This window comes from Musca autumnalis, unplaced genomic scaffold (assembly GCF_047663935.1).
Source record: "Musca autumnalis isolate F117 unplaced genomic scaffold, ASM4766393v1 scaffold_2, whole genome shotgun sequence".
Taxonomy (NCBI): Eukaryota; Metazoa; Arthropoda; class Insecta; order Diptera; family Muscidae; genus Musca; species Musca autumnalis.
The window spans coordinates 148460127-148482406 of NW_027411755.1; the positions used below are offsets into that span (position 1 = coordinate 148460127).

The 22280-nt window shown below is 34.7% G+C and overlaps 1 protein-coding gene across 11 annotated transcripts in view; it reads left to right on the forward strand.

Annotated features, from left to right (window-relative positions):
* The window catches only part of Ca-beta (Calcium channel protein beta subunit), a 128137-nt gene that overhangs the window by 30284 nt on the left and 75573 nt on the right, over positions 1-22280 (forward strand). For all 11 annotated transcript variants that reach the window (XM_073969527.1, XM_073969528.1, XM_073969524.1 and 8 more), the window contains 2 exons: positions 21368-21484; positions 21601-21822. In XM_073969527.1, coding sequence (XP_073825628.1) covers positions 21368-21484; positions 21601-21822 — 339 coding nt within the window. The remainder of the gene's footprint in view (positions 1-21367; positions 21485-21600; positions 21823-22280) is intronic.

The following is a 22280-nucleotide window of genomic DNA, read 5'->3' on the forward strand; positions in this document are numbered from 1 at the left end:
CGCTAGCTCTGGCAGGGGCGTCATCATTGATCGTGCAAAACGTTGAGCTATCAATCTGCTTAGCCTGCAGTATACCCTTCTAGTCGTTTCCGAGGACCGAATGTCACAACTCATGATGGCATTAAAGTTCCCCAAAACCAGACCTCCAGAAGCGTGCTAATGTTGGGTCTATAACCTGGAGTACAGCTATTTATCCTTCGTCCCGGCACATCTGACACATCTTCGAACTTAATCTGAATTTGAACAAAATATTACAACAAAATTATTACCATTTAAAATATCCATATTATATACTTTTCCCAAGGATTTTCTTCCGATTTCATTCCGAAATCTGACCGAAATCGATCCGATTTCGCTCCGACATTTAGTTCAGAAATTAGGTAAACCACTTCATACAACTTTCGTTAAGATATAGTTACGATTTCGGATCCGACATCGGACGTAGCGCCCGAATTTTGTTCCGATTTCGTTACGTGTCGGTACGATTGGTTTGCTGGGTACTTTGCTATGTTAATATTCAATATTTTCATGTATCCACAAAGTGGTGTAGGTTATTGAAACAATAAATATCCCATATGGAATTTTTCAAAAAGACTCCTAGCACCTTCCACTTAACTCTTTTATAGTCAATTTGAAACAGATTTATTCACAATAAAAACTATAGAATCTGTGTTTGGCAATTTCTTTTAAATAAATGGAACATTCTACCCGAATCTGTATGTTTTGTTTACAATGAAATTTTGTTTACTTTATCCGACGAATGTTTCGTACATCGACAGGCCCTCAATACTAAAAAAGACTTTGATCAATTTCATGTGTCTACGAAAAGTAAACACATTTGTGTTTAAATGCCTTGTCTTTGGACGAGAATTCTCATATGTTGGCATTTCAGGTCATTGTTACTTGATAATTGTGACTCCGTTGAACTTAGGTCGTGTAATTCTTCGTTTGGGGTCAATTTTTAAGGACTGTTGATTAGCCTATATTTGACTTCTACAAATTTGTTTCCGTATATCCTCCATTACCTGAAATACTTGATGTTTGCCTGAGGATGTATATTTGTATACTAAGCCTTAAAACTTATTGGGGAAAACACTCATTAATACGATGGAAAATTTGTCCCATTGGAAAAATTGTTTGTACCCAATCTATGCTAAGATCAAATCCAGTTGGCTCATGTCCGTTCGTCCGTCTGTCTGATAATAATAATGTCTGTTGCGCACAATAATTTTCGAAGTGAGTAACCGATATAGACTATGCACCTCCTAGTATGTTTTTCAATGCTCGATCATTCAAGTTTAAAAATAGTCCACTTCCACAAAAGTTCATATTTGTCATTTATTGTAATTCGCGACAAGACTGTCTGATAATAATAATGTCTGTTGCGCACAATAATTCTCGAAGTAAGTAACCGATATAGTCCAGACTATGCACCTCATAATATGTTTTTCAATGTTCGATCTTTCAAGTTTAAAAATGGTCCACTTCCACAAAAGTTCATATTTGTCATTTATTATAATTCGCGACAAGTCCTTCTTTCCTTAGATACTGGCTCGAAAGTTTCAAGAAAACCAACGGCCTCAACTACTGGTGCTGATTAAAATGTTATGCTTTTAAGTTGGTTGGGTGTATGTTTTTTCCAAGGTATATTTTTATAGCCCAGTCCCTCTGGTACCTACCCTAAACTCCAAACAGTCTTCACTTACCTAATCTGTTGTCCCTGGGAACTGATGACTCAAAATGTTTTATTTGGATTATACACGTAAGCTCGCATAGTGGTATAATACTACTTACTTAGCTGGCACTTTACAGAACATTTGTTGCATAAGCTGAACTAAGAAACGATTTCCAGTCCACTCTATTTGTTGCTTTAGCTTGCCGGCATATCGTGTTTTCTGATTTCGTATTCCCCTTGCTGACTCCATCGAAGCCTTCCTGTTCTGCTTGTGCCCAGGGTTGCCAGATAATTTTTAAAAAAGATGGTCTAATCTATTTTATAAAATCGTCAAAAATTCATCAAAAATTTGTTTATACTTAAATATATTTTTAATTAAAAGAAACATAAAAAAATATTCAAGTTAGTAAACATGTGCTTACTGCAAATTAGTATTAAATTAAAGAAATCATTTTGTAAACAAATGTCTGACTTAATATTTATAACAAGTCGTGTTTAATCAATGAGTCAAACAAATTGTTTTGTTAAGTTTTAAATAATCTTTGTTATAAAGTATGCCCTGCATTGAATCCATATATTTCTGGTATGTTCCAGAACTGCAAGAATCTGCAATTTTCATCGATAACATAACAGACATTTCGTTTTGTTATTATTATATTATTATTATTATTTTATTGATGAATGGGGTAATACCTACCATTATCTTCTTTAAATTTTTTTGTTATTATGGGAAAAACATATGAACCATCAACGCTTTCCAAATCAAATATACCAAATTCGAAATAAATCCTTATCATTATTTTCAAACGTTTCCTCAAACTCCAAAAACTTTAGTTTATAAAATTCTGAACCCATTTTTTGCTTTTCCTTCTTGTTTACTAAATGTAAAAATTCTTTAAGGATGTTGAAAAATGAATAAATTTTTTTACACAATCAAATCTATTAAATTTAAAATTTCTGTACAAGGCTCAATATAAATGTTAACGCAGTTAATTGCTCTGCCCCAGAACAGAACATAATGTCTGTTCCAGAACCTGAAAGAATCTACAAATGTTTACTACGATAGCAATTTTCCTTTATGTTATAGAAAAATATAGTACAACTTAGTAGATTCTTGCATTTCTGGAAATGGCCAATTTTCTGTTGAAATTTTGAATTGTTGTTCTTTTATAAATTTGCCAAAAATAGTAGATTTTTGCAGGTTCTGGAGCAGAGCAATTATATATTTTTGCTTGATTCAATTGAATTCAGTTTTGTTTTAGTTAAACATTATTTTCATATACACATACCCAAACATACATATGTGATTATTGTTTAACAATTAATTATTAAAATCAACTAAGAATAATTTATCAGTTTTTACAAATTCGTATTTTACAAAATTTCTTATGACTGTATTAGCAAAATATCCAAAAATCATCTTTTTGGGTAAAAATTGTCAAATCCTCATTTATTAATTTTTGACAAAAAAAAAATCTCGTCCAAGTGACGATAAATCGTCAAATCTGACAGCCGTGCTTGTGCCGCCAAGTGGCCCGTATTAATATGCTTTTTTGGCGGGTTTGCTCATTCTTTTGACATCACCTAGCCAAGGCAATCGTTGCATCCAGATACTTTTAACTATACTGATGTCGTTGTATAGTTGATACAGCTCGTGATTTATACGATATTCACCGTCAACGTAGATTGGTCCGTAGATCTTTCGAAGAATTTCTCTCTCAAACGCACCAAGTACCCATGTTTCGCAGCCATAGATTAGAACGGGCAGTGTCAGCGTTTTGTAAAGTGTTATTTTTGTTTGACGAGATGTGTTTTTGTTCTTAAACTGCTTACTTAAGTCAAAGTTGCATATGTTGGCCAATACTCTTCTTTATATCTCACAGCTAATGTTGTTTGTTGAGTTTAAAGTCTTTAACAACCTCAAAATTATACTTGCCAACTTCTACAGATAGCTCGAGTTCTGTGGACGCATTGCACGTAGATGTCCCATCAACTTGGTCTTGTTGCTGTTTACCGCCAGACCTTCTTTAGCAAATTCTCCTTCGACCTATTCAAAGGTAGCAGTAACTTCCTTTACTTTTCAGCATAGGCAAGTAATATGTGGCTATTGTTGTAAATTGTGTCATTCCTTTCCGTTTTACCTTTTCCAGCAGAATGTTGAATAGGTCACACGAAAGGCTGTCTGCTTGTCAGAAACCTCTTTTGATACTAAACTGCTCGGACAGGTTTTATCCAATTTTAATTGGCAACCGAGTACCAGTTAATGTCATCGTACAAAGCCAAATGAGCTTTTTGGGAATACCAAATTCAGACATGGCTCCGAAAACCTTTGAACGTAGGGAACTGTCGAAGGCAGCTTTATAATCGATAAAAAGGTGGTAAGCGTCGATCTGCATCTTTTGGGTCTTCTCCAGGATTAACCGCAGAGTAAATATGGTGGTCTTGGTCTAAAGCCGCATTGGTATGGCCCAACTCTTTCATTGACCATAGACTTTAGTTATTCGCATAATATCCCTGACACTATCTTGTAGTCAATAGGGAGAAGACTTACGACCCTATAGTTAAAACATTCAGTCTTATCTCCTTTCTTGTGAACGGGACACAGGATGCTCAGGTTCCAATTGTCGGGTACGCGTTTTTTCTGCCAGATGGTGCTAACTATCTGATACTTACATCTCACCAGCATGTCGCCTCCGGCTTTGAACAGCACGGCTGGTAAGCCATCGGTTCCTGCTGCCTTATTATTTTTCAGTCGATTCATTGCGATATTTACCTCATCTTGACCGTGAGGTATATATTCAATAACATCTTCTGGTATTGGATCTGTTGTATCTTTGTCGTCTTCGCTAGTATTGGATACCAACAGTTTGGAAAAATGCTCCTTCCATGCCCCGATCACACTACACCTTTTCAGATGTAATTCGAAACATTTTAGTTGTAATTCGTTACATTTCATTTGTAAAACTAGAATTCCATTTGTAATTCGATTTATTCCATTTGTAATTCGAGTTATTCCATTTGTAATTCGAATTATTGCATTTTTAACTCGAATTATTTTATTTGTAATACGGATTATTTTATTTGTAATTCGCAACAAAAAAATTACATAATATTTTTTCTATTGATTTTGTAACTGGTTTTTTCAAATTACAAATAAAATGATTCGAATTACAAATAAAATGATTCGAATTACAAATGAAATAATTCGAATTACAAATGTAATAATACGAATTTCGAATTATTTCGAATTACAAATGGAATAATTCGAAATACAAATGGAATAATTCGAATTACATATGAAGTCCTCGAATTACAAATGAGATGTTACGAATTACAAATAAAATTCTCGAATTACAATTACAAAATAATTTGAATTACATCTGAAAAGGGTGTATCTGTATCAGTAAGCCTATTCTGTAACTTTTTAACAACTTTACTCATTGTTTATTTTACAACAATTTCATTTGTTTTGTAGTTTTTAATCGATAAAAGTTACAGAATAGGCCTACAGTTACCAAATTACCTTGCTGGTCTCTACAGGAGGATGTGCCTGTACCAAAGCCATCAGTTCGATGTTTCACTCCTTGGTAGAATTTTTGGACTTCATTCTGGCTCCTGTACATCTGGATTTTTTCACTCTTCAGCTTTTCCATTCTCTCTTTTTCCTGCGTTTCTCCTCTCTCTTTTTCTCCTGATACCTGTCTCGTGCGCTACACGTTGCTACTGATTTTAGAGTAGCCCTTTATGCCGCATTTTCCTCCTCGGTAGCAGCACAACACTCCTGGTTACATGGGTCCTTTGGTAGAGGTCTCTGGAATCCAAGTATGGATTTTGCGGCTGTTTGCCATAGTGTTGATATGTTATCGGGACAAGGAGTGCTTTGATTAAGCAATATATCTGTTGTGATTGCAGCTTACCGATGTCCAACTTCCGTGGTGTGTCTGTTCGTAATTTATTTGTTACGTTTAATCGGGTACGTACCTTTGCTGCAACAATGTGGTGGTCCATGCTTGTTCCTCCTCTTTCATCTATCACAACGTGATTAATTTGATTTCTTGTTTTTGGCCTGGAGACAGCCAGGAGCCCTTATGAATATCGAGATGCTTAAATCTGTATTTTTATTTTATTTTAAAAATATTTATTATAATTTAAATTATTATAAAGAAGAAATCATAAAAGCTCTAGCAATAAAAGCTATCGGCTATAACATAAATCTGGTACAGCTGACTACCATGCTTTTTGCCGCTGGGAAGTCATGATCATATCGCTCATTTACTCAAAGAATGACACATCCCAAAAAAACTAAATTGACTTCCCAACTTAAAAAGATTATTACGCAAAAACTAAAAAAACAACTTGGGCCATATTTTGCAAACAGCTAGCCAGATATCAGTGCAAGGTCAAACATGATATGAATGTTTTAGTGCTTCATAAACTCAAAAAACTTTTGTGTTGAATTATGCGAAGCTCGTAGTAAATGAGCTGTCATTCGTCAAGTTTTAAAGATATAAGCACGAAAATTTGACACAAGATAAAGCGGAAGCCGTAGAAAAAATAGAAATTGCTAACTAAGAAAACACATTTGTTGATTTATGCCACTCTTTGAGTAAATGAGTGATATGTTCCTTCTAAGCGCTCGCAGAAAATATTTTTGGTCTGTTCGTCCTTCACTTGAGTGGGAGCATGAGCGCAAATAAAGCTGATATTGACGATTTTTTTGATTTTGTTTTTATCCGTATTGTAGCAAGTCTTTCCTTTACTGAGGTGAAGCTGAAGACCGGATGGTTTAACCTCCGACAAACTACAAATTCGCAACCAAACCTATGCTTTGTGTCATGGAAGCTATAATACAATGCGTTGCCTTGGGATGTTTGTTGTGCCACCTTTTCCAATCCATTGTATTTCCCGTATGACAGTAATATCGGCCTTGTATATTTGTATATATATTGACGTATGCAGGGGTCGTCAACTTTAGAGGAATTTGTTTTCCTTTTTCGTCAGCTAACTACTTTGGACGGTGTCCACTTGAGATGTGAGATAAGTCCTGGGCTTTGCCATGTTAAAGCCGGTCAGGACCGTTGCTTGGTATCTTCCGTACCCTACGTCACCCATTGTGGTATAATAACATGATCTTATCCTTACCCGTAAGTTATGTTGAGACTTTAAAACGACAGCCCAATGAAAATAAAATCCATGAAAATATTAGTTCAATATCTTAAAAGCTTTCAATCTAATTTAGTACATTTGAAATCTTCTCCATAACAATAGCAATAACAATAATATCCAATTAGGTTCGCTGGAGTATTGTACATCTTGTGGCTACCAAGAAGACTCCTTAGAGACGCAACATTAAAATGCCACTTAAACAAAGATATACATATACAACTTACAGCGATTTAGGTCAATGCACAGCATCCTGATACGAATGAATGGATAAATGCATTGGATTTGTTTTACATTATTGCACGAACATACACACATACATACATGCATACGTACGAACACAAGTCAAGTCATCCTCGTCGACACAATCCTAAAATAAGAACAATGCCATACAATCAATTCCAATGATAAGAAGGACATATTTTTGAATTATCTTCGAACAACAAATCATTGAAGCGAATGCTAACAAAGAAAGAAGAAATTGTGTTTAGTTATTGCAATAAAAAGGTCGCGGGGAATATTGTGACACATGATGACATAAATACATATAAATATGAATATATGTATATGTATGTACGTATGTTAATGTTTGGACCTTGTTTATATTGTTGTTTACTATTTCAATTTACACTAACAAGTCAACAGGTCGTCATGTGGATTATTTATTTTATAAATTTGTTTGTATTGCTGTGTGACAAATAGTCATCGTAGTCAACTATGTATATATATATATATGTGCATTCATATACATACATTTGTATTTGCAATAACCATGTACTAGTTTTATCCAGACTACCCTTTTGTAGTTTATGCGAAGGGATTTGTTAATGTTTCGCTGCGGTGTAGTTGTGTTTCCCATCACACAAATTAAAAAAAAAAATATATATATATTGAATTTTTTTGTAATTCCTTTATTTTTCTTAAATAAAATATGTTTATGTCGCTCACCATAACATGGGGGGTATAATTAACTTTGTCATTTCGTTTGTAACGCAACGAAACATTTATCAAAGACCCTTTAAGGTATACTCTGTAAAAACTTTATGCAAAGAAATTCTCATAACTTCCTAATATTGGTTTGTTTGTGTTTTCTGTTTTTATTAGCTATCTAATTACAAATTGGGCGCCACCGTGGTGCAATGGTATGCACGCCCGCCTTGCACGCAGAAGGTCGGGGGTTCGATTCCCCGGCCAGAAAACATCAAACATTTTTCAACGCTGGCAAAATACCCCTCAGTAATGTTGGCGACTTTTCCTGAGTATTTCAGCCTTGAAAAACTTCTCCACAAGTGGTGTCTTAAGACACGCCGTTCGGACTCGGCGATAAACAGTAGGTCCTATATCATTGAGCTAATATGAATCGGGGTGCACTCATTGATATGAGAGAAGTCTCCCTTGCCGTCTGGGATGTTTGTGGATCAATTATTATTATAATTACAAATAGAATTAATTTGCGCAGTGGGCTTTAGTGCGATTTTCGCAATTTAATATTTGAAATCAATTTTTTATCGGTGATTGCACTCTTCGATTTTCTTGAAATTTTAAGTACTACTTAGGAGAGGGATTCTAATAATTACAATTTTTTCTAAATTTTTTAAAATATGTCATTACAATTTTTCCTTTATACCAGTGTGAAACATTTGCTATTTTACAAAAAAAAAAAAAAAATAAGATAAATAAATAATTAACAGTTGTTTTGTAGTTTTATTTGGGAATTTATCTTAAACAACTTAAAAACTTCGTATTTTTTCAATTTTGAAAATGATCATAAAATTTCAGCTTGGGAATTACATGAATAGGCATCCGAGCCGAATAATCTGTCAAATATTAAAGTTATATTTTCATCAGAAGATGATTATTTAAATACGAAGGAGGATTTGAATTTAGATATAAAATGACCAAACTTATCGCGGGCACAAAAAACTTCATTCAGTAATACCCACTACAGCTGGTACAATAATTGCTAATTCATTTTCAAAATCGAAAAATTAAACAAACAAACAAATGGTAATAAATGCAACTTTTTATTTTATTTTTTTTTTGTTTGGTAAAAAATTGCGCAGTGGTATATAGGAAAAAATTTCTTGACAAATTTTAAAAAATCAGAAAAAATGGTAATTTTTCGAATCCCACCTACCAAAAAGGACTTAAAATTTTTGTAATTAATCGTAGCTTAATACAAAAAAAAAACGAACAGGAAAATCGAAGAGTACAATCTTTGACAAAAATTGATTTTAAATATTAAATCGCGAAAATTTAACCCGAGCCCAATGTGCCAGTTTTTTTTCTACTTTTTATTAAATAGCTGATAAAACAACAAATAATAAAAAAAAACATTTTTTCTATTTGTACCAATATTAAAAAAGTTATGATACTTTCTTGCATATAGTTTTTTTCGGAATTCAACTTTTTCAAGGTGCGATATCTCTAGAACCGTTAGTCAAAAAAATCTAAAATTAACACAAATGATTTGCTGATGAACCACTTTTTGAAAAAGTGTCCGATTTCAAGATAAAGCTTTATTTTTTGGCTATATAAGTTTATATATCTTCGAAGATTTTTGGTTTTGAAAATGGGTCATATCGGTCCACGGCTGATATACCAGTATTTGGAAATTTAAACGTTTTAACGTCATTATTTTATCAAAATGCCCAAAGTTAGGTATTTAGTAATTATTGTGGCTACAAAACCTTCCCACAGTAATTTTTTGGTACATGGCCGCTTTTTAGCACAGCCGCCATAAAACGGTACCTCCCGATGTTCTGTATTTTCAAGGTTTTATTCGGATTATCCTACCGAAATGACTAAAATTTGGCATCATTGGGAGTACTAGAGATTCCCGCAGCGAATGATCGATACAGGACCAAATTTTGATATAGCCCTCATTGAACGGTACCTGTGGAAGATTTCAAGTGAAGATTTCAGCCACATTATCCAACCTAAATGGCTAAAACTTAGTAGTTGGGTATAACATATTCCTCAAAATAACTGTCGCTGTAGGTCTATGTTTTTATATAGCCCCTCCATAGAACGAAACCTTCGGAATTTTAAGGTTTTAGCTACAACATCCAACCGAAATAGCTGAAATTTGGTTATTATTTGGATAATATTCGTTACAGATCTATGTTTTGATATAGGCTCCATTTAGGCTAATGAGGGTATATACACTTTGATACGATAAAAATGCAGCTCATCGAAATAATGGTTTTAGACCCTAAGTATATTAGGAAAAAACCTCTCCGAGCCTTTCAACACAAAACGAGGTTTCAGACAAGGTGACAGTCTATCGTGTGACCTATTTAATATCCTACTGGAAAAGGTCATACGAGATGCGAATATATATACGGCCAGAGACAAAAACAGCACGATATACAATAAAGATGTAATGTTGCTTGCATACGCAGATGACATAGACATAATAGGTAGATCAGCGCGAGCCGTAACAGCCATCTTTGCAAAAATTGAAAAAGAGTCCGCCAAAGTGGGTCTTACAGTCAACGGCGATAAGACGAAGTTTATGCTATCAACACGCAAGTCGTCCAGTAGACTCGGACCAACTGTGGATGTTGATAATTATAAATTTGAGATAGTAAATGACTTTATCTACCTCGGCACCGCCATAAATAAAACCAACAATATAAGCCTTGAAATAAAGAGAAGAATGATATTGGCCAACAGATGCTACTTTGGTCTAAGTAAACAGTTTAAAAGTAAAACCACCTCTCGTCAAACAAAACTTACGCTCTACCAGACACTGATACTACCCGAAAGCAGATGAGGCAGAACTTGGTGTGTTTGAGAGAAAAATTCTTCGAAAGATTTATGGACCAATATGCGTTGACGGTGAATACCGATGTCGTATGAACCACGAGCTATACCAGCCGACCGATATCGATATAGTAAAACGTATCAAACTACAACGATTGCGTTGGCTTGGTCATGTCAGCAGGATGGATAAAGATGCCCCCGCCAAAAAGGCATTTGAATACGAGCCACTCGACGGTATACGCCCCAAGGGAAGGCCAAAACTCCGATGGAAGGACCAAGTTGAAGAAGATATCACAGAACATGGCATCCAAAATTTGAGAAGTAAAGTAAAAGATCGGTGCGTTTGGAAATCTATTCTTAGTTCGGCTTATGGAACAAGACGTTCTGTTTAATATAAAAGCCATCTAAGTAAGTAATATTTTGACGAAATCCGTTGTTCGTCTGTATGTCTCGCTGGCTGGAGTGCATGATAAGTATCGAACGGGTCAAACGATTTGGTGTAAAATATCGTAATATTTTGTCCAAACTTATGTCAAGATCAATGGCCCATATCGATGTACTCTTTCGAGGGTACCTCCCCGACAAAAGTTAAAATATTTAAAAATTTTGCACACGAAACTCTTGATTTTCTTTCAAACCTAGATCAGTTTGGAATAAAGGTACCTCCCACAAAAAAGTTTAAAATGTTTGGCACATGTGAAGTTTATGATTGATCACTTCTCAAGTCGTCATGAAAATTTTTACAAACGTTAAATTTTTCACGACGTTAAAATTTTTTAGGGGTGCATGTATTTTTGCTCCCTTGATAATGTCCCAAAAGTTCTAAATAACCCTGCCGGACCGACTCAAATGGCTGATGGTTATCCGATTTGACCGAAACTTTCACATAGTAAGCTTTCTTCCAAACGTAAGTCAAGTTCCAAAAAGGTCTATCTTCGGATACAACCCTCACAAAACCTCACAATTTTCGCTTAAGTGCAGTTTGAGACCTGTAGTACTTCGTGTGGTCCCGTTTAGGTAACTCCATGTTTCCTGATATAACGATACCTATCGAAAGAAGTGATTGACATTGGTCCAACCTTTGCGCATCGTAGCATTTCTTTCCAACTTACATCATGTTCAAATATGGACTATAATGGTCCACTCCTTTGACAATATTTTAACTTTTTTGGACATTTAAAAAATGTCTCCTATCGTTCTTGATTTTTTTTCGCAGTATGTTGTCTCAGCGGCTCACATTACGACAATATAATTTTTACCCTAAAGTTGTAAATTTAGCAGCTATGGCTCTTAAAGGGTGTCCTCGATTTGGTCCAATCTTTGAACATTGTAATCGTTCTTCCAAACTTATTTCACATGATTAGAGTATATCTCTGTCGCCGGAGGGTGTAATTGACTTTGTAATTTCGTTTGTAACACATCGAAATATTCGTTAAAGACCTTATAAAGTATCTATATTCTTGCTTAGCATAAAATTCTAAGTCGAAGTATCCACGTCCGTCTGTTTAAACCGAGACTCCTGGGATGTTTGGTATGAAAATGGGCTATATCGGTCCACATTTTGATATAGCCCCCATATAGCGATTTTCGGTATTTTGAAGGTTTTAGCGTCAATATTCCACCGAAATGGCTGAAATTTAGAATTTAGTCTTCGTTAGGGGTATAAAACGTTCCACCTGTAATTTGTAGGTATAGGTCCACGTCTTCATATAGCCCTCATATTTTCAGGATTTTAGCCTTAATATACCACTGAAATGGCTGGAGTTTAGTATTTAGTCTTCGTTGGGGATATAATGTTTCCATCTGAAATTTGTCGGAATAGGTCAAGGTCTTAATATAGTCCCCATAGAACGGTACCTTCTGGTTTTCTGTATTTTGATGGTTGTGGCCCCAATGTCTTCCCGAAATGGCTGAAATTTAATATTTAGTCTTCGTTGGGTGTATAAAACTTTCTACCATAAATTTGTCGGATTTTCGTTATTTTGAAAGTGTTAACCAGGTGTACAAAATATTATAACAAAATTTACGAAACATTCCTTGCAAAAAACAGACAGCATATGTCCCCGTTTTGCCAAAGGCTCGCGGATTTTCGAATTTCACATATTTTGAAGTTTTGTTTTCATTTTTAGACCGAATAAGCTATAATTTGGCTTTTAGGGTTCATAGTGATCAATAAACTTATCTACAAATAATTGTGGGTACATTTCTATGTTTTGGTATAGCCCGATTTCAGAAACTCGTCCCAAATTGGATGTAATTTGGCATTTAGAGTCCAATTTCAGATGGTCAGAAAATTTCTGCATAACAAATTATGGACATATGTAGGAACTTTCATAACAGACCGAAATCTAATTATTATATTTTAGTTCAGAATATTTCAAGATTGATTGTACAAAAAATTCGACCCGGCCGAACTTAACGCTTTTTATACCACTACGTGGGGAGGGTATTTTAAGATGGTTTTGGCCAAAAAGTTTGTAGTGCATCGAAATAATGGTCGTAGACCCATACTTATATATACCAAAATGAATGTCTCGACGAGCTGAGTCGATCTGGACCTGGTGTATCCGTCCTTCCTTATGACCTTTTAATCACGCTACAGGTCTCAATTTTGATCGGATCGTCACCAAATTTTGGATTTTAATGAAGGTCCCGGAGGAAACCCGGTAATACGTCCAGTTTTTCCATTTTTTAATCACGAAATTAATCACGAGGATTATTGGTGGTCCTATAGAAGACCCCATAGATTGAGTTTGGTGATGTTCGGATAATATGGAATAGTCGTAATAAGCAAAAAACTTATGTGGACCAAAATTCAAAGTTTTATTCTTATGCGAATATCTCCGCTTTTAGCAGTCGTATTCCCAAAGGATAGCCCGTCAATGGATGAGGAAAATATCACCTTTATTATGATGCAAAATAGGTTGGCATACATCCCCCTTTCCCATGTTTTTATTTGAATTGTACTGACGAATATATCAGCTTTGTTGGATGCGTTTCAACAATATAGATATTCTGAGCATTAAAATGTTCCCAATTGCATTGCCAAAATTCGTGAAATGCTTGAGATGTTGAAAAAGACGCTGGGATATTCGAATTTCCAATTAATGGAGTTTTATCTCCATGTCAGGTGTTTCTGCTTCTGTTGGATATATTCCAATGAGAGAGCTTGATAATGAAACTAAACCATCTGAGCCTTAAATTAAATGAATTAAAAATGAGGCATTTATAGTGAAATATCAGAGTTATTACAAAAGGAGCTAAGCTATCACAATTTTTGAAATGTTGAAATTTTTACTTTATTGACAAATACCTCTGCTTCTATTTGGTTTGGAAAGACATGTAAAATGCTAATAAGGAAGACCAGCAAAACTTTCAATCAGTACCAAGTAGATGGTTCAGTTCGCCTTAAGTCATTTGGTATAAACGCCAGATAGGTGAAAACTTTAGTATCTCCCTAAAAGAAATGTTTACGAGTGAAAAGCTTATGCACAGGGCTAGTGGTGTAAGGTATCACATAGTCGGCCCCGTCTCGTCTATAGCCTTTGCTGACTTGTTTTTGTGCCACATGGTTTTTGCCTAAGATACATACAATGTACATATGTTTGCTTTGTATTAGCGCCAACCAACCTTTCGTACCTAAGCGTACTAAAATATTACACCTCTTAGGTACTCTACCTACACAACTAAATAGTACAATTAATTCACTCAAGTAGACACTCTTTAAAGCTAAGCCATTTAATGAAGAATACAAAAAAACCTCCATCCGAACACACAACTAAATACAGTGGCGAACGAATGAGATGGTAATAAATGGAAAATAAAGTGAGTAGGAAATATAATAAAGGATAGCCTGTTTGTACATAGAGGATTAGCATCAAACTAAAAAGGGGGTCAACTTAAAAAGTTTGTACTTGTTTCCATTCATATGCACAAATGCCATATAAAAGACAAGAACACAAGTGAACGTGGACAGTTACTTTTCTTCCCTTTTCCACTTGAAGTAGTAGGGTTGCTACGGTTGACCCTTTATTATCTACTGCCCGACAGGGAGGTTAACATTGTTGACAATATACTTAGCAGCTCCAATATGAGTGTCACTTTACATATACAAAACTTTTTGCACTGCACTTCTTCAACAAATTTTTTCTTTTTGTTTTGAAATGGAGGGAAATAATTGTTTTTAATTTGTTTGCAATTAAAAAAGTGAAAAACAAAAATGTTGGACCAATGGCAATGAACCACCGTTCTCCAGCATTCCACAAGGCACAATAAAATACTTTTATTTCAAAATGAATTATTCAATTTGGTCGGTTGCCAACTTTTTTGTTTGCTACAACAGTTTATTTTATTAATTTTTCGTTTAAATTGTTTACAATGTGAAAATTGTTGTATTTTCTCCCAAATTGGCTGGGGAGTAAACTAAATTTGTAGTACACTTTTTAAAGTGCAGATAAGCACTAAAGGCAGTTTAAAATATTTTTAATTTTAATATATTGTACAACGCAAACTAATGCAAACGGTTGTAAACTGGTGTACATACATATATAGAGGCGGGCCTACAATAATTATTTCGATGTGTTAACTTTTTTGCATTTTTTTTTAATATCAAAAATACCACCTCATATTCCTGTAGAGCATTGAAAAATATTAAGAAATGTGTATGGGGAATTCCAAGTGAAATCGGACAGTTCGGAGAAAAGTAATTTTTGATTTCAATTGTTTTTGGTTCAATTCATGCTCCTAGCCAACAGAACATTTTAGTATATTTTAAAATTATTTTTTGACCAACGGTACAGAGATATCGCTTATTGAAATTATCGCATTTTTAAAGAACTATATTCAAATAAATACTCATAACTTCTTTAATATTGGTCCAAATAGGACCATCTTTTTTTTGATTTGTTTGTTTTTTTATCAGCTATCGAAACAAATATTTAAAAGAAAGGAAAAATTGAATTGACAAATTTTAAAAAATTCAGAAAAAATAGTAATCGTCCGAATCCCATTACCACATAGGACTTAAAATTTTTGTAATTGAACGAAGTTTAACATAAATTTTTTTTTGAAAAAATCGAAGGGTGCAATTATGTTTAAAAATTGGTTTTAAATATTAAATCCCGAAAATTGTATTGAAGCCCACTGTGCATTTTTCTTTTAAATATTTCTTTCGATAGCTGATAAAAAAACAAACAAATCAAAAAAAAGATGGTCCCCTTTGAACCAATATTAAAGAAGTTATGAGTATTTATTTGAACATAGTTCTTTAAAAATGTGATAATTTCAATAAGCGATTTCTCTGTACCGTTTGTCAAAAAATAATTTTAAAATATACTAAAATGTTTTGTTGGCTAGGAGCATAAATTGAACCAAAAACAATTAAAATCAAAAATTACTTTTCTCCGAACTGTCCGATTTCACTTGGAATTCCCCGTATACAGTTTTCTCCTACCGTTGAAAAAGTTTCCGCACCGATTGCATTCAAGTTTCCCATTACAATCATTCCTTATATTTAGACATCGGATAGATGAGAAAAATCAAAAAACAAAAAAACAAACGCCGGAGCGCTTTTTAAATAAATGGCGATTCAAGTTAACATTTTTAAGTTTGTTTTAGGTTTTCACGATTTTGGTTGGAAACCGCATGTCCTATTGAAATGATAGTGTTTTTTAAGGAGGCGACACAGTAAATCCATTGTCCTAATTTGAACTTCTATACGGTAAAAACTACGAAGATATCATAAAAGTCAATATTGTAGAAAATTTTCATAGCTACACACAGAAAAAAGGCCTCTCTAACATATGTCCCTAACATATTTTGCAAGCAGTCCCAAACATAACATATGTTTGGGTCCTGCAAAAAATATATGTTTGGGTGCAAACAGATTATATGTTTGGGTGCAAACAAATTATATGTTTGGGTGCAAACAAATTATATGTTTGGGTGCAAACGAATACAAAGCCAAAAGCCACAAAAAACAATGAGCCAAAACAAGGGTCGGGGCCGACTATGTGATACCCTACACCACTACCCCTGTGCATAAGCTTTTGACTGGTAAAATTCAAAATATTAGCTTAGCTTAGCGCCTTGGCTCTGAATGTCTTCATTAATACAGGCAAATTTTGTTGAAACGCATTTAAGTGCATCGTCAGTACAACTAAAATACAAAAATGGACAAGTGGGATGTACAACAACTATCAATAGGCTTCTTTCTCTGTGAGACCCCCATCAACCCCCAAAATTTCGTGAGGATCCGATCAAAATTGCTACGTGTAGCGTGATTACAACAAAAAAAATAAATAAAGAAAAAATGGGATGTATTACCGACTATTGCTATATCTCCGTTATTTGGCCACCTACGCCAACCTCTTTTACATCATTGTAAAGATGGGATTTTCTACTTTCATAGTCAGACTTTGCTTTTGGAGAGTTTCCAACCAAAGCTGTGATATTCGCCATTATTATTAAAATCGCAAAAATGAAAAGTTGTGTTCTATTAGCGGCTATTGCGATATCTTCGTTGTTTGACCACCTACGACATCCTACGTTACATCGTTGTAAAGGTGATATTTTCTACATTCATTAGCAGGTTTTGCTTTGCCCATATAGAAGCGGAGATATTCTCTTTGAAATAAAATGTTGGCTTTTTCTCCAAATAAGTTGTTTGCCCATTCCGACCCCTGCATATTATCCGACCATCACCAAAATCAATAGGCTTCTTCCCCTCCGGGACCTTCATCAACACCCACTTGGTGACGATCGGATTAAAATTGCGACCTGTAGCGTTAATACAAGGTTTAGATGGACAGACGGACACACATAGCCAGATCGACTCAGCTCGTCGAGACATTCATTTTGATATATATATATATATATATATATATATATATATATATATATATATATATATATATATATATGTATGGGTCTACGACCATTATTTCCATACGTTACAAACTTTTTGGCCAAAACCAACTTATAATACCCTCCCCACATAGTGGTGTAGGGTATAAAAAACAAACACATGCACCAGTGGGCGCTTTCTGAGAGCACTGGAGCGTAGATGTCAATGTGAAACACATTGAAATGTATGCTCACTTGCTCTCAGCACATTTATAAATGGTGGTGTTTTATTGAAAGGCATAGAAAAAAGCAAAAGCACAGCAGACACATATGTACATAAAAATTCCAAAGAAAGACAAAACAGACTTTAATAAAAGAAAAAACTGAATGAAATAACTTATAAAAAGTCGCACTTTTAAAAAGAACAAATTATATAGAAACATCGTTGAACGCTTCTTCTTAGTTGTGATATAAAACACATTTTCTTCAAAGTTCAAATCATTAGCGGGAAATCGGCATCTGGAATCAAATGATTATATAATGTAATAAATAGGTACATCCATATTTCAAATATACATATGTATGTATTTATGTATATGAAAAATGTATTGATGTAATTCCCAATATTAAATAAGATTTCTTCCTTGTCCAATAAAATATTTCCATTCACTTTTTTGAATCAATTATAAAATGTATTGCACATTTATTTCACTAAAAAGCAAAATTTTTTTAATAAAAGACAAACCACTGATTTATTCACTCACTTTACCGTCTTTAATCAACGATTGTCTCTAGAAATCTGACGAAAAAATATTAATACCATTATACCCTCCACCATATGGAGGGTATAATTAAATTTGTCATTCCGTTTGTAACACATCGAAATATTCGTCGGAGACCCTATAAAGTATATATATTATTGATCAGCATAAAATTCTATGTCGATTTGACCATGTCCGTCTATCCGTCCGTCAGTCCGTCCGTCTGTCTGTCTGTTGAAATCAAGATACAGCTCGCAATTTTAAAGATAGAGAGTCAAAATTTGGTACAGAAGTTTTTATTACTTGCAGGATGGTTGGTATTGAAAATGGGATATATCGGTCCACGTTTTGATATAGCCCCCATAGAACGGTACCTCCCGATTTTCGGTATTTTTAAGGTTTTAGCTTCATTATCCTACCAAAATGGCTGAAATTTGGTACGTAGTCTTCTTTAGGGGTATAAAACTTTCCCCCAGAATTTTGTCGGTATCGGTCCACACCTTCATATAGCCCCCATAGAACGGTACCTCACGATTTTCGGTATTTTTAAGATTTTAGCTTCATTATCCTACCAAAATGGCTGAAATTTGGTACGTAGTCTTCTTTAGGGGTATAAAACTTTCCCCCCGAATTTTGTCGGTATCGGTCCACACCTTTATATAGCCCCCACAGAACGGTAACTCCCGATTTTCGGTATTTTTAAGGTTTTAGCTTCATTATCCTACCAAAATGGCTGAAATTTGGTACGTAGTCTTCTTTAGGGGTATAAAACTTTCCCCCAGAATTTTGTCGGTATCGGTCCACACCTTTATTGGTACCTTTATTGGTACCTCCCAATTTTCGGTATTTTCAAGGTTTTAGCTTCATTATCACACCGAAATGGCTGAAATTTGGTACTTAGTATACGTTGGTGGTATAAAACATCCCCCAGAACTTTGTCGGTATCGGTCCATGCCTTGATATAGCCCCCATAGAACGGTACCTCCCGATTTTCGGTATTTTGAACGCTTTGGCCTCAATATTCCACCGAAATGGCTCAAATTTGGTGTTTAGACTTTGGTGGGGGTGCTCAAACTTCCCCCTTAAATTTGTCGGTATAGCTCCACGCCTTCATATAGCCCCCATAGAACGGTTCCTCCCGATTTTTGTAATACTGAAGATTGTGACGTCAATATCCAACCGAAATGGATGAAATTCGTTATTTCGTCTTCCAAGAGTTATAAAATATTCCAGAAGAGTATTATCAGTATAGGTCCACATCTTCCTATATTCCCATAGAAGCGTACTTCTTGACTTTCGGTATTTTTTAAGTTTTAGTCACATTCTCTTACCGAAATATAGGAAATTTGGTATTTAGTCTTCTTTGAGCCTAAAAACTTTCCGTCAGAAATTTGTCGGTATATATCGACATTTTGAAATAGCCCCCATAGAATGGTGCCTCACATTGTTTTACCAAAATTGCTGAAATTTAGTATTAAGTCTTCTTCATATACGAAAGGAAACTAATTATTCCATTTTACTTCAATACAACTTGTGGTGGAGGATATAACAAGTTCGGCCCGGCCGAACTTAACGCCGTTCTTACTTGTTTTTTTTCCTCTTCTCTTGCTACGTTGGTTAACAACATCACAAAACTTCTGCGTCTCCTATTCAGGGATGCACACGAAGAAAATGCTATTTTGAGTGATTACATGGTTTCAGAATCCGCAAAAACTTCCCAGGTTTACACGCGTTAATAAGACAATGTTAAAATGTAAGCATAATCTGAGAAAAAAAAGTTTGCTGGTATAATAAGATGATTGCCCCTTCCTTTAAATTTGATTCAAGAGCACCCTGCCTTTCCAGGGGAAATGGTGCTTCTGAATACACTTTCCAGTTGAAAGGGTGTTTCCAAAGAACCTTTCCAGAGGAAATGGTGACTTCTAGGAACTCTAAATGCCAAATTATATCTAACTCGGTCTGAAGGTGTTCCCTTTATACTTTAGAAGACAAGTTTTTTTGATTTTTTTTTTGATAATTTCGAACGCTCAATGCATAATTTGGCCGATTCGGTCTGAAAATGTAGCTAAAAACGTCAAAATACCTTAAAACGGTCGGTACCGTTATATGGGAGCTATTTCAAAAAGTGGATATATGTCCACAATTTTTTGACCACCTGGAACTCTTAATGTCAAATTTTGACCACCTGGAACTCCAAATGCCAAATTATGGCCAATTCGGTCGGAAAATGTAGCTAAAAACTTCAAAATACCAGAAATCGAGCGGTGCCTTTATACATATAGCGATTTCTGTTCAAAACGTGGACTTCTGTTCAGAAAATTTTAATAGATAAGTTGATTGGCCATTAGAAACTCTCCTCGAACCTTAATGTCAAATTACAACTAAATTGGTCTGAAATTTTAGCTAAAAACATTAAAAATGGGGGATATTCCAAATGGTGGACTTATGTCCACAATTTTTAGTGGTGAGGTTTTTTTAGCACTTCGAATCTTAAATGCCAAATTTAGCCTAAATCTGTAGAAAATTTTTGATAAAAAAATAAAAATGCCTGAAATTGGGCGGAACGAGGGCAACTAAATATGTTTCTGGCCTAGGCAACACAAGGTGTATGTATGGCACTGTGAAAGACTTTTTAATGAATTCAATCGTGTCCGACGCTCGCAAAAAACATTGATTCCGTGCGTGAACTGATAATGCAAGATTTAATACCGTGAGGTACAGGCATCCTTGGGCATTTCTTCCATTAGCATTCATTCGATATTGCATGAACACCTGTCAGCAAAAAAAGACCGCGACTTAAAATCATCAGTGCAAGCTTAGTAAAGAAATTAAGTCTTGCGTGTATAAGTGAATAAGGTCAATAACGTCAATAAAACATTCAAGAGTCATCATCGAAAACTAGCACTCGTTTACTTAATTCCGTGTAGACTTTAGTTAAACTTTAATTCCGTAACAATATATTTTGATATAATCAAAAATGTGTCTCATAGAATAAATATCACATATATTAAGAACAAATCTGTTTCATAAAATTTTGTGTTATTCTTATTTAGATTTTTGAAGTACTAAGCCATATATCATCATAACCCCTGAATGCTTAAATACAATGTTTAAACCACATCTAATCAATTAATATATTTTTACTCTTTCTTTCCAGGGTTCTGCCGACTCCAATTACTCACAACCGTCATCCGATCTGTCGCTAGACGAGGAAAAGGAATCGCTTCGGCGAGCTAAGGAAAGTCAGGCCCAAAGCCAGTTGGATAAAGCTAGAGTATGTAGTATAATTAGCAGCAGCAGCTAGTACCTATATAATCTGCTTGATAACCTTTCTCCATAATCTCTTTATATCCTTATCTCAATCCCAATTTAATCTTAAACTAAATCTAGAGTAAACCTGTTGCGTTCGCTGTGCGAACAAATGTTGCCTATGATGCCAGCATCGATGACGATTCACCCGTACAGGGTGGTGCTGTTTCCTTTGACGTTAGGGAATTTCTTCACATCAAAGAAAAATATGATCATAACTGGTGGATTGGTCGCCTGGTCAAAGAAGGCTGTGATGTGGGATTCATACCCAGCCCCGTTAAGCTAGACCATATACGTTTGCAGGTAGGTTAATGACACTGGGTGTGTGCGTTAACAATGCACATCAATAATAATTTAGCCGATGTATCTTCGGTGAAACTAACCTACCTGCAAAATTTCGACCCGTTGAATTGAATGGTATAAAACCAGTTAAATTACGTTGGGATACGCGTTAATAAGACAATGTTAAAATGTAAGCATAATCTGAGAAAAAAGTTTGCTGGTATAATAAGAAGATTATTTAAGGAAAATGTAGGAACTGGAATTTTCATTAAGAATTTTAATGTTTTTGGTAATCAGTTGTAACAGAATTTTTTAAGAGTCAAAGAAAGATAGGCATTTTGAAAATACGGTGTTGTTTAGATTATTTAAAATCGGATGAGTTCTTTTGTGTTGGTCTAAAAATAAAACACACACAAAATCTATAGCATTGATGGCAATAAAATGATCAAGTCAAAACAAGGATCTGAACTAACCTGAAA